Source organism: Dermochelys coriacea, chromosome 3 (assembly GCF_009764565.3).
Source record: "Dermochelys coriacea isolate rDerCor1 chromosome 3, rDerCor1.pri.v4, whole genome shotgun sequence".
Taxonomy (NCBI): domain Eukaryota; kingdom Metazoa; phylum Chordata; order Testudines; family Dermochelyidae; genus Dermochelys; species Dermochelys coriacea.
In genome coordinates this window covers 152,856,635-152,869,874 of record NC_050070.1, presented here as the reverse complement: position 1 = coordinate 152,869,874, position 13,240 = coordinate 152,856,635, and the positions used below count along the sequence as shown (strand labels likewise).

The 13,240-nt window shown below is 43.3% G+C and overlaps 1 protein-coding gene across 1 annotated transcript in view; it reads right to left on the bottom strand.

Moving 5' to 3' along the window:
- Positions 1-13,240, bottom strand: part of DNAH8 (dynein axonemal heavy chain 8) — a 617,537-nt gene that overhangs the window by 152,840 nt on the left and 451,457 nt on the right. The window contains exons 55-56 of the mRNA XM_043511607.1: positions 10,284-10,418; positions 1,336-1,458 (exon numbers count right to left, since the gene is read on the bottom strand). Of these exons, the coding sequence (XP_043367542.1) occupies positions 1,336-1,458; positions 10,284-10,418 (258 nt within the window). The remainder of the gene's footprint in view (positions 1-1,335; positions 1,459-10,283; positions 10,419-13,240) is intronic.

The window sequence follows — 13,240 nt, the reverse complement described above, 5'->3', positions numbered from 1 at the left end:
ACCAAATAAAGAAGTATTATCTTGTGGTTAAGGCACTGAACTAGTACTCAGAGAAGATGGGTTCAGTTCCTAACTCTGCTGTGGACTTCTGTGTGGCCTTGGGCAAATCACTTAATTTCTCCATGGCTCAGTTTCTCATTTTGAAAAATGGGGAAAATACTGCTATTTGCTTTCTCCCAACTTTCTCTATCTTGTCTATTTAGATTATAAGCTCTTTGGGAAAAGACAGTTTCTAAATATATGAATGTACTGTGCTTAGCAAGTGGATCCAGTCTTGTCTGGAGACCTAAGCTCTACCATAATACAAACAATAATGGTAAAATTAGCTACATATACTGCCCATGAAATATCTTCATGCTAATATTTATATCAGTTGGTCTTCCCATTTGTTGGGATGTTCTGGTGAAAAGATTAATAGAAGGAAATTATTAGATGAGTATATTTAGTATTCCCCGGCATAATTTCTCCATTAATCATTGATGAGGAAATGTATCCATCCAATAGGTACTGGCCCAATTGTATCCATCCAACTGGGAAGCGAGTGTGTCCTAAATTCCCTCAAGAGCTGAGTTTCCTAACACCTATATGTTTCCACAAGGCAATATCTTATGTATCTGGTTATGGAAACTTCCATGACTTCTTTCCTTTGCTTATTGGGTGGCAAGAGACATACTAAGCTATGGGTCTTTCTCATGTGCTGTGTTCAAGGAAAACAGATTCATTGTGCTCTTTGCACATCTATGACATGCCATCTGTTTTCTGTGGTGTGAACTGGCTTTGGATAAGCACAGTAGAATGAGGAGAGTACAATATCTAGGGAAATGTGGAATGGAATATTCTTATTTTAAATAACTCTAGGAGCAATACTAAGAACTACTTTGTCTGTGTACAACATACCATATGGCTTTCCCACAAATAATACAGAACTATTTTGCAGAAATTTTTGGTTTACTAAAACTGACTAGTCCTTTCAATTTAATGTCAGGCTGAACATTTGAATAACATGCTGTTTTGGGGATAAAACTGCTTTCATGAGAGCTTTTAAAAATATGATAAAGTTAAGGATAATATATGAAATATGACTCCTAAGTCCAAGATATATCTTCAGAATATCTATTCTACTCCCTGATGTTTATTTAATAATAATTACACCATAATCATATGACTTTTCTATGATTTACAGTTTAATAAAAACATTGCATTGTAAAAGGGAGTAAAATGTTTACTGTATATGAGAAAAAATCTGACTTATAAAATCCAAGATTCAAATATTTTTGTTAAATACTACAAAATATATTTTAGTCATATCTTCTTATATGAAGTTTTCTTCTATACCTGATCTCCCCATTCATTAATTATTGGCATATTAATATCATCAATAAACACGGTCATTTTTCTCCCGCCTGGTGGTCCATAAGTGCTTCCCATGCGTTTGTCCACATAACTCTCTACTGTCCTCTGAAGAAAAAGAAAATGTTCTAATTTAGAATCTACAATACCAGCATATTTTTTAAACATTTTATATTTATATTTGGAAAGGTTTTTTTTTTAAATGTACTGCTTGTTGCCTTGAAATAATGGAAAATTTCTTGTCTGAGAATTTTCTTTTTGACAGCAGTTTCTTGTCTTATTCTTCGCAAATAGGCTGTCTCTCTCCCTCATGGAACTCAAAGGTAGTCTGGAATTATTCCTGGAGGATTCAGGACTAAAACCCATTACCTCATGCCACTGGAAGTATTTTTCCAAAGATGTAAAAAGACTCCTAACAACTGATTATTAGCATTAAGATGATAATCTCAAATTATATTAATGAACCTTAAGGTGTGTTGAGGTCTCCCTTTAGAGAAAAAAAAACAATTAGTTTTGAATTGTATTTTGGTCATTTAACAAACTACTAGGGTGGTAGATTGAGGAGAGGAATTGCTAACAAAAAGAAAATGATCAACTAAGACATTTTCAGTTCTGGTGCACAGTTTCTCCTCTCAAAATTCACTAATGGGCAGTAAAGAGTAAGGAATCACTAAAGCAAGATGAGAAAGAATAAACTAGAATTTCAATTATTAATTACAGTAGAATAATAAGCCGAAGAGGAGGTTACTCACCTTGTGCAGTAACTGATGTTTTTTGAGATGAGTGTCCCTGTGGGTGCTCCACTCCACTCACTGTGCCTTCGCTCTGAGAGTTTTACAGCAGTGCCCATACGGGCCGCGCATGCACAATGCCTGCCCAACGTGCTGCTGGTGCCTCAGTAGCGTGTGTGCAGCCTGGACTACACAGTTCCTTCTCTACAACAGAGCCTGCTCCAAACTCCAAAGTAGAGGGGAGGAGAGTGGGTAGTGGAGCACCCACAGGGACACTCATCTCGAAGAACACCAGTTACTGCACAAGGCGAGTAACCTCCTCTTATTTGAGAGATGTCCCTGTGGGTGTTCCACTCCAGGGGACTTAAAGGCAGCATCTCTTAGGATGGTAAGGACTTGGGATCTGGTAGAAAAGCCGTTGACAGCACAACTCATCCCACTCGAGTGTCCATCCGGGGTCCCTGTGTGAGAGCGTAATTTTTGGCAAAGGTGTGCTCTGAAGCCCAAGTGGCAGCCTTGCAGAAAAGGGCAACAAAATTATTAGGGATATGGTGTGACTTCCATATGAGGAGAGATTAATAAGTCTGGGACTTTTCAGCTTGGAAAAAAGATGACTAAGGGGGGATATGGTCTATAAAATCATGACTGGTGTGGAGAAAGTAAATAAGGAAGTGTTATTTACTCCTTCTCATAACACAAGAACTAGGGGTCACCAAATGAATTTAATAGGCAGCAGGTTTAAAACAAACAAAAGGAAGTATTTTTTCACACAACAAATAGTCAACCTGTGGAACTCCTTGCCAGAGGATGTTGTGAAGGCCAAGACTATAACAGGGTTAAAAAAAGAACTAGATAAATTCATGGAGGATAGGTCCATCAATGGCTATTAGCCAGGATGGTCAGGGATGGTGTTCCTAGCCTCTGTTTGCCAGAAGCTGGAAATGGGAAACAGGGGATGGATAACTTGATGATTACCTGTTCTGTTCATTTCCTCTGGGGCGCCTGACATTGGCCACTGTCGGAAGACAGGATACTGGGCTAGATGGACCTTTAGTCTGACCCAATATGGCTATTCTTATGTTCTTATGTCTGCAAGTGGAATGTTATGTAGAAATGCTATAGAGGATGACAAAGATCTAGTAGAGTGTGCCTTGACTGAGGTTGGAGGTTGTATGTGCTTTAATTGGTAGCATAAGTGGATGTAGTCTGATATCCAGTTAGATATTCTTTGGGTGGATATCGATTTGCCCTTAGAGTGTTCTGATATTGAGATAAAAAGTTTAGGGGAAGTTCTAAACAGCTTACTTCTATCCAGATAAAAAGATAACACCCTGCAAACATCAAGGGTGTGCATTGCAGCTTCAAAGGATTCACATGCAGTTTAGGAAAGAAGGCTGGTAGATGAATAGATTTGTTGAGGTGGAAGGACAAATGCACCGTAGGGAGAAATTTAGGATGAGTTCAAAGCGTGACTTTATCTTTCAAAAAGATAGTGTACAGAGGTTCAGCCATGAGTGCTCAAAGTTCTCCCATGGATGTAATTTCCATTAAAAATGCAGCTTTCATGGATAGGTGCAGTAGGGAACAGGTTGCTAGTGGTGCAAAAGGTTTGTGCATCAGGGCTTTGAGGACCAAGTGTAAGTCCCCTGGCTGAGTGGCTGGTCTAATGTCCGGATACAGGGTTTGGATGCCCTTGAGGAATCTCTTTGTGATAGGGTGGGCAAAGATCACTGTGTCATCGATCTTTTGGTGAAACACTGTGATTGCTGCTAGATGTATTTTTATTGAGCTAAAGGAAAACCCGGATAATTTAAGTTCTAGAAGACCAGTCCAGTATAAGTAAGAGAGGGGCGGAAGCAGGAGAGGTGTGCCCGGTGGAACACCACGTGGTGAACCTAGTCCATTTATGAAGATAGGTAGTATGTGTAGATTGTGTCCTGCTGTGTAACAGCACCATTCGGACTTGTTGGGAACAATCTAATTCTTCAGTAGAGAACCATTGAAGAGCCATGCCTTGAGGTTGAGCATTGCTATATTGGGGTGGTGTAACTAGCCCCTGCGTTGAAGGGGAGGGAGCGAGATCAGGGCACAAGTGGACATCATGTTAGAAATGGGTACCATGTCTGTCTGGGCCATGTAGGAGCTATTAGGATGATGCTGGCCCTGTCTGTTCATATCTTCTGTATCACCCTGTGGTATTGGTGGGAATGCATTCAACAAGTTATCGGTCCATGTGATCATGAACGCATCCTCCAGGGAGTGCTTTCCCAGACCCGCTCTGCAGCAGAATCTGGGGCATTTTGTGTTGGTTGCAGTTACAAATAGATCCAATTGAGGATAACCCAACTGTGGAAGATGCCGTGTAAGATGGTACTGTTTATCTCCCATTCGTGATCTAGGGGAAAAGATTGACTGAGCTTGTCTGCTGTGGTGTTCTGCTACCTGGCCAGGTATGAGGCTGAGATATGTATGTTGTGTTGGAGGCACCAATTCCAAAGTTTCCTAGCCTGGGTGCACAGTGAATGGGATCGAGTGCCCCCTTGTCTGTTTATGTAAAACGTACATCACCCTGATCCTTTGTTTCTTGATGAGTGGGAGAAAGTAGAGACAGGCATTTTGAACAACTCAGAGCTCTAGAAGATTTATATGTAGTGTGTTTTTTGTAGAGGACCATAGGCTCTGAGTCGTGTGATGTCCCATGTGTGCCCCCCACCCAGTGAGGGAGGCATCTGTCATGATTATAAGTGAGGGAGAATCCTGAGAGAACAGGACCCTGGAGCACATGTTGTGTGGTAGAGTCCACCATAATAGTGAATCCTTGATCTTTGGAGGTATAGTTAGTAGTCTATTTAGTCTGTGCACATTTGGTTTGTAGATGGTGGCCAACCAACCTTGTAGGCACTGCATGTACAGGCATGCGTTCTTGACAACAAAAGTACATGCAGCCATGTGGCCTAGAAGTTGCAGGCAGTCAGGGGCTGTCACCCATGGGCTGATCCTCAACTGGCCAACAAGATTCTTTATGGTGTAGAATCTGACAATAGAGAGGCGAACCCTGTTATCAAGTCTAGGTGTGTGCCTATAAATTCCAGTTGTTGGGTTGGATGTAGCGTAGAGTTGTTTATATTTATTTGCAGGTCAAGACTCTGGAAGCAGTCGATAGTCATCTGCGTGGATCGGATGGCTTTTTTGTGGGTGTGTGACTTCAGCAGGCAATCATCCAGGTACAGAAAGATTATTATCTCTTTTTTTCCTGAGATGTGCCGTTACCACCGCAAGAACCTTTGAGAAGACCAGGGGTGCTTTGCGAGCCCAAAGGTAATGGTCTTGTATTGGTAATGGTCTGAGCCCAGGGCAAATCTGAGAAAGCGTCTGCGGGCAGGGTGTATAGTGATGTGAAAATAAGTGTCTTGCATGTCGAGGGCTGAAAACCAATCTCCCAGCTCCAGCACTGGAATTATTGCTGTTAAGGCAACCATCTTGAATTGTTGCTTCTTGACGAACCTGTTTAGTCGGCTGAGGCCAAGAATGGGTCGCCAGCTCCCACTTTTCTTTTGTATCAAAAATAGTGGGAGTAAAACCCCTTCCCCCTGTGCTGAGCTGGCCCTGTCTCCACAGCACCTAATTGCAGAAAATGTTGAACATCTTGTCAGAGCAAGTGGTCATGAGAGGGGTCCCTGAAGAGGGATGGGGTAGGTGGGGGGTATGGACAGGAAAGGGATTGTATAGCCAGAGCGGATGACTTCTAGGGCCCATCTGTCTGTAGTGATAGCTACCCAGTTGGCACAGAATGGGAGCAGACAGTGCCCAAAGGGGTGGATGGTTGATATGCGTGCTAGAGTGGTTGGGAGGTCTTTGTAGCGGGGTGGTCACCCACTCCTGCCTTAAAAGGCTTAAAACAGCCTGGGGAGAGGACTGTGGCAGGGAAGGAAAAGTGGGGCTGACTGGGGAGTGTACAAAGGTACCTGAGATGAAGCAGGGCTGGGGAAGGCCAGAGGAGCTGGGAGGCTCCAGACTGGAAAAGCCCCAGGCTGCAGGCCTGGCAGATGACCTAAGACAGGGTACTGGGGTTGCAGCAGGGCAGCCCAAGGATAGGCGGAGGCAGCAGGTCCAAACCCATCCTGCCTATGATGACTGACTTATACAGACTGCAGTCAGCCCCAGTGAAAGGGGGCTAGATGGTGACTGGCAGTAGCCCATAGGCTGAGGCAAGATAGGGATAGAGGCTGGGGGGTTCCCCGGGGAGGGGAGACCCAGATCTGTGGGGTATAGCCTGGAGGGGCAACACCCCAGGTAAAAGAGCACCGGGGTCTGGGAGGGACACAGGGGCCAGCGATGGCAAGACACCAGCAGAGGGTGCTCCGGAGCTGGTAAAAAGAGCTAATTCCCAGAGAGCCAGCAGGAGGCGCCGCAAGGGTGAGTCGTTGCCCCATGACAGTCTTCTATACCCTCGACCAAGGCTTCAAATCTGCTTATTAGGAGGAGGAAGTTGAGATGCTGCTGGTGTTGGGGGGTGGTGCCATTGGTGCTATTTCTCTGGCGTTGGTGCTGCTGATGGTCGTATGGCCTTTGATGTTTTTGTGTGTGCGCCGGATATTGTGAGTGTTAGTAAGGCTGATATCTGTATTGTCTCCTTCTTGTGGCAGGTGTGTGGATGCCCACCCACCTCAGTGTAGCACGTTAGTCTTTCATGGTGTGCAGCACTTCATTAGTTTTGGCTGCAAACAGCTTCTCGCCATTGAAAGGGAGATCTTCTATGGTGTTCTGTATCTCCCGTGGGAATGAGGAGGAGCTCAACCATGAGGTCTGACGCATGACCACTGCTGTAGCGGTGGACCTTGTGGCTGTATCAGCGGTATCAAATGTGGCCTGGAGAGCCGTACGAGATATCATCTGCCCCTCAGATTTCACAGCTTTGAATTGTTGTTGTTTTTCTTCAGGAATGCCATTAATAATTCCATGAATTTTCCATAATTCCTGTGTTCATACTTGGCTAATAGAGTCGCATAGTCTGCACTCTAACTTGTAACATGGAAAACGAGTAAACTTTGTGGCCGAATAAGTCCATCCTCTTACTGTCCTTATCTGATGCAGTGGACCAAAAATGTTGCTGTTTGTTTCATTGATTGGCCGCTTCAACTACCAGTGAGTTGGGTGCTGGGTGTGTAAAAAGGAATTTGAATCCCTTAGAAGGGACATAGTATTTACGGTCAGCTCTCTTGCACATTGGGGGTATCACGGCTGGGGTCTGCCATATGGTCTTGGTGGGTTCCAGGATAGCCCCATTGATTGGCAATGCAATCTTGGAAGAAGCAGAGGTTTGTAAAATGTCGGTTTGCTCGTGTTGAGTCTCCGGCACCTTCTCAAGAGCGATTTGTAGCTTGTAGTGACTCTTTTAAATAAATCTTGGAAATGTGTAAAATCATCTGCCGTTGTTGGTGGCAGCGTCATAATAGCTTCGTCTGGTGACAAAGATGAATTGTTATTGGGTAGAGAGGTGTTGGGTGTGACATCTTCTCCCTGTAGAAATGTAAGTTCCTCCTGTACAGCCATAGTGGTGTGTGAAGATGGAGGAGGAGATTGAGCATCCTCCTTGCGTGGGCTGGGACGACTTCTGTAATGTCTTCTGTAAGAACCCCAGGGACTCCAATAGGGTCATTGTCCCAGGAAGGGCAGAGATGGCCCCCTCCAAGGGTGGCCATACCAAGGTAGTAAGTCTCTGGAATATGAGGACTGTGATCTAAGTGGCACAGCACTAATAGGCATCCTGACTGGGGAAGAGAGGTGTGGAGAAAAAAACCCTTCCACATCATTGTCTTCATCACTGGAAAAGTGTGAAGGGATTTGGGATAGCTGTCAGTAAGGTGCCGATGGCCTCGGTGAAACATTGGTGCCCAGTAGACAAGATTCTTGGCTAGAAGAAACTACCAGATCTCTCTGGTGTATAAATTGGGTCAGTGTGGAGATTGATGGGGCCAATTGTTGAGGCACTAAATGCACCGTAGGCACTGTGTGCTGGGTCGGTTCCAATGGGTGAGGCACAAAATGCACGGGCAGCGCTGTGTGCTGGGTTGGTGCCGGAGTAACTTGAGTTGGCACAATGGGAGCAGTCATGGTAATCTGTGGCATGGGCATGGGAGCAGTTGTTGGCATCGCATCCTTTACTATGACTGACAGTGCCACAGTGGAGGCAGGCAACTCAGTGCCATCAGCCTCGGCACCTGAGCTGTGGGTGCTGGCAGCCGCCGAAGCAGAGATGGTCCCGGAGGTGCCAGGAGCATTGTATTTGCTGAGCCACTGAACGGCCGGCACGGATGAGACCAACCTGGTTGGCAATCATTTTGAGGCTATCTGCTCCCTATGAGGCAATGAGGCTGGCCACTTTTTTGTCAGTTTCTTGTCTTTGGAAGATTTTGGTGGTGGACTCTGCTGTGAGGCCTGCTGGCCTGGGTCTGCGGGATTTCTCCATGAGGATGAGCTTCAGCCTCAGGTCTTTATCTTTGCATGCCCTGGCCTTCAGTTTGTTACAGTGGGCACACTTTTGGGGAACATGGGATTCCCCCAAACACCGGACACATTGAAAAGTCCAATGTGCCTGGACACAGAATGCTGCTAATCTTGGTATATGTACCCTTCACTCCTTTGAGATTCTGAACCCCTGGCTGATGAGGGTCCTTGGGACTGAGAATCAGTTAGGCATAATTCCCATTATACTGCTGCCTGAAATCTGAGCCACTTTCTCTGGCAAAGCAAGGGTCCATGAGCTGAGAACCCGAGGCAGGATTTACCAGAAATAACAGCCTTCTCTACATACCCAGACAGACTGCAGGGCCACAGAGCCTGATACAGAGTACTGTGAGAGTATCCTATATGCATTCCTTCAGCATGGGAAAGTAAAGAAGAAAAGGTCTAAACCCTGACTTTTATACCATTTTCTCATTAAAGTTATGAGTTAGGTCTTTACAACAGGGTGCTTAATTTTGACTTTTTGGGATCCAGAGCCCATGGAGTTTGCAAGATTGACCCCTGGAGCAGGCTGTTTGGCATCCCCTTCCATTCAAGAACCCTTCAAAGGGGAATCCTTGCTCCTATTTGAGGCTTTCCACCATGGTGTCACTGCTTTGAGCAAGGAGACGGCAGCACCAGCTAACTAATTCAGCTCTGGCAGTTGCCCTGGCAGTGCAGGTGTCAGTGGCTTGCCTAGCACTTGCCCTCTTGAGCACCTGAAATGCTCCCTATAGTACCTGTTGAACTTGATTTTATGCTTCCATAGTTTATCAGCAACTATGGTTAGGAACAAAGGGAGTCTGCTAGAGCAGTGCTGCACCAGAGGACCCAGAGGATTAGAGTCTCAATGCTCTAATGATTCCTCAACTGAGGAAAAGGAGAGAAGAGCTAGAGGCTGAAGTTAGATCATTACTGTAAAAATAATGAAATATAAAGTTAGGAAACAAAGTGATTGGGAGAAACGAAACCATTAAGTTTTTCCATAGGATTTTCTAGTGGTCTGTGGGTTCTGGAGCCCCTAGTGAAAACAGCAAATGGTTTCAGAGTTCCATAGCAAAGAAGCACAGTCCATTCATGAAGAATGAGGAAACCTGTGCAGCAGAATGAACAATTTACTGTAAAAGTGATTTGGTGCGGAATTGTCTAAAGTACCTAAGGGCTTGTCTACACTACCGTGCAGGGTCGCTCTAAGATACGCAACTTCGGCTATGTGAATAGCATAGCTGAAGTCGACATACTTAGATCTACTTACCGCGGTGTCTTCACTGCTGACACTCTCCTGTTGACTCTGCTTGCGCTCCTTGTTCTGGTGCAGTACCAGAGTCAATGGGAGAGTGCTCAACAGTTGATTTATCGTGTCTATACTAGACACGATAAATCGACCCCCACTGGATCGATCGCTGCCCGCCAATGCAGCAAGTAGTGTAGACAAGCCCTGAGTGATTTAGGAGAACAAGACCCATTGACTTTCATAGATTCCAACAACAGAAGGGACCATTGTGATCATGTAGTCTGACCTCCTATGTAACACAGGCCAAGAAACTTCCCCAAAATAATTCCTACAGCATAAGTCATTCCTGAATCATTTAGGAGCTTCTGAAAACCCCAGCCTTTATCATCAGAACTTTAAAGTACATTTTAAATATTTATACAGAAAAAAAATACACTGGTACTGTGAAAGATCGATGATCTGACCTGAAACATAAATGGTTCTGTGGCAGAGGAAAAGTTTAAACTTTTTGACAAATGTTCTTCAGGATCATATTTTTTCAAATAACTTTTAATCATTACAGTCTTTGCAGTTCCCTGTTCTCCTGTGAGCAAAACTGCCTGTAATAAAAATTTTAGAAAGACAGATATTATAAAACTGCTAATTAAATGACTTACTGTATAGAAAATTATTTTAAAGCAAAGGATATTTAAAAATAATAAACTACGGTATTGATTTATTAATGTAATTAAGCTGGTGGCCTGTCTGTGCTACTGTATGAATTGACAAACTATTAGGTTTCTGTCCCTTCTGGTTTTCCTGACACAAATTAACTACTGAAGTTCAGATGTTAGAAGGAAGGAATGAAGGGAAAAGGGTACTGGAGAAAGTTTTACAAATGTTATCCAATAGTCTCAGTTTATCCCATTTTTCTGACACGATCACTGCCAAAGTCTCCTTACAAGAAATGGCTGTGGGGAGGACAGCACTGGATTAGTCAAAGCAGTCAGGGCCGGCCTTGGGGAAAATGGCACCCTGGGCAAACTTATATTTTGACATCTCTAGCCCCCATGGGTGCCCCCATGGCTCCCTACCCTCCATCTCCGCTGTCCTCCAAAAGTTCCTCAGGTGCCCTACCCCACCCATCACCTCTGGCCCTGCTGCCTCCTCCCAGTGCTTAATTTATATTGAAAGAGTTGCAGGAGCTCAGTCCCAGCACAAATTAAGCACTGCCTGGGCAGCTGGTACTGTCCAGGCACTCATCTCTGAAGGCAACGCCACCACCAGCAGCAGCGTAGCAGTAAGGGTAGAATGGTATATGATGTATTGCTACTCTTATTTCTACACTGCTGCTGCGGCTCGTGATGCCTGGTGCTCAGCCTGTAGCTCAAGGCAGGCTCTATACTGTCACATGAGGGCTGCATCTTGCCAGAACCTATGGCCATCTTGCAGCCCTCTGGGAACTCTTGGCTCACCAGGAGCACCATGTCAGATTTGGTGGGGGGCGCAACTTTAACCTGAAAACTAGACTTTTTTGCAGATAATAATTTAGAAATTAGCTGACAGGAGCACTGCATCTAAGTCCTATATAAAGAAAGAAAACATATATCCAAACACCAATTAAAGCCATATATTAAGTTTATATGTAATTTTAGAACAAGCAGGAGATAATACAGCAAGATATTCCCAATCCCAAACCTTGAGGCATCAGTTCTGGAGCTTTAACATAGATATCAGAAACACAAGTTTGATACTTTGTACACTATCTTTAGGAGAAATAAATAAAATCTACTTAATTTCTCTAACAGACACAATCTGTGTTACTCCCACTTTATTTTAGTCAATTGTTTTTACTCCACTAAAAATGTATTTACTTAATTTTAACATATGCATTTAAGGTTTTATTTTCTCTTTTATTAAGAACAGGAATTTATTTATCTAATTATTTTGGCATTTATGTTTATTGATCACAATCATGTGTGTGACTCACTAACATTTGACTCCATCATTAATATTAGTATCAAACTCGGAACCACATTTATTTTTGTATGAATATTAAGTTATTTTACAGATATAACTAAAAATACTATTTTAAAATAAGCGTCCTTCATCTGCACGGTGTCTAAAATTATGTGTTTAGCTAATATTTTTTAAACTGGCATTGCTAAGGTGAGTACAAGCAAAATTTACTTTCTAAAAGGATACTATTATTTGATTGTACCACTTTAAATAATGAATGACAAAGTACAATATGGCAATAAAAGTAATAATGATAATTACTATAGCAAGGACAGGTTAGGCATTTTAGAACTCACTATTCAAAGAATTAAATTTATGCATAAGAGAGAAATAAAATTATGAAATACACAGACCGTCAAAACACTAAAATATCAACTGTAATCCTTAATGAACTTTGAAAGAATAAAATTACAGAGATTATAAATCCCTTGTGCATTTCAACAGGAAGTACCAAGAAGTAACAACAACAACAACGTCGGGGTGTGTGTGTGTGTGTGTGTGTGAGAGACAGAGTGTGTGTGCTGAGGGAGTGTGATGTTATTGACTTGAACTGGGACCGTATAGAACATTGTTGCAACAAAGATCCTGTAGTGGCACCAAATCTTGTATAAAGGGGGTCAAATAAGGTATCTAAGACAAGGTTATGGTTTGCTAGTTAGGATTATACTATCTGTTTGCACGTATCATTTTTGTATTTAAAGATATAAGTATTGGCTTTATACTGTCTGTATTCCTAACTTATGCTATGCTTCTGGGTGACACCCCAGACAAGTTGGTGTCAGCTCTGCCTAGCCTGCTTGATGGCCCATTAAGGACCATCAGCTATACAAGTGATCCACTGAGAGAAGGAAGACGCCTTGTGACTCAGCAAGGTATGCAGGGACCTGCCTATGGACAGAACTCTGAGGTTTTTCCAGGCCATGTGATGGACAGCTTATCTTTGGAACAAAGAAAGAAAGATCACATGGCAAGAGAATATAAAAAGCTGCTGCAGCTCCTCCATCTTGTCTTCAATCCCACTTCTTATTTCTGGAGGAACTTTGCTACACTGAAGCTTTGAACGAAGGACTGAATGACCTATCCCAGCTGTGGATGTACTCCAGAGACTTGATTTGAACCTGCAGTTTATTCTATCACTGCTGCAAGTCTAAACCAAGAACTTTGCCATTACTGTATGTAATTGATTCCATTTAACCAATTCTAGCTCTCATCCATATCTTTTTCCTTTTATGAATAAACTTTTAGATTTTAGACTCTAAAGGATTGGCAATAGCATGATTTGTGGGTAAGATCTGATTTCTATATTGACCTGGGTCTGGGGCTTGGTCCTTTGGGATCGAGAGAACCTTTTTTCTTTTACTGGGGTATTGGTTTTCATAACCATTTGTCCCCATAACGAGTGGCACTGGTGGGGATACTGGGA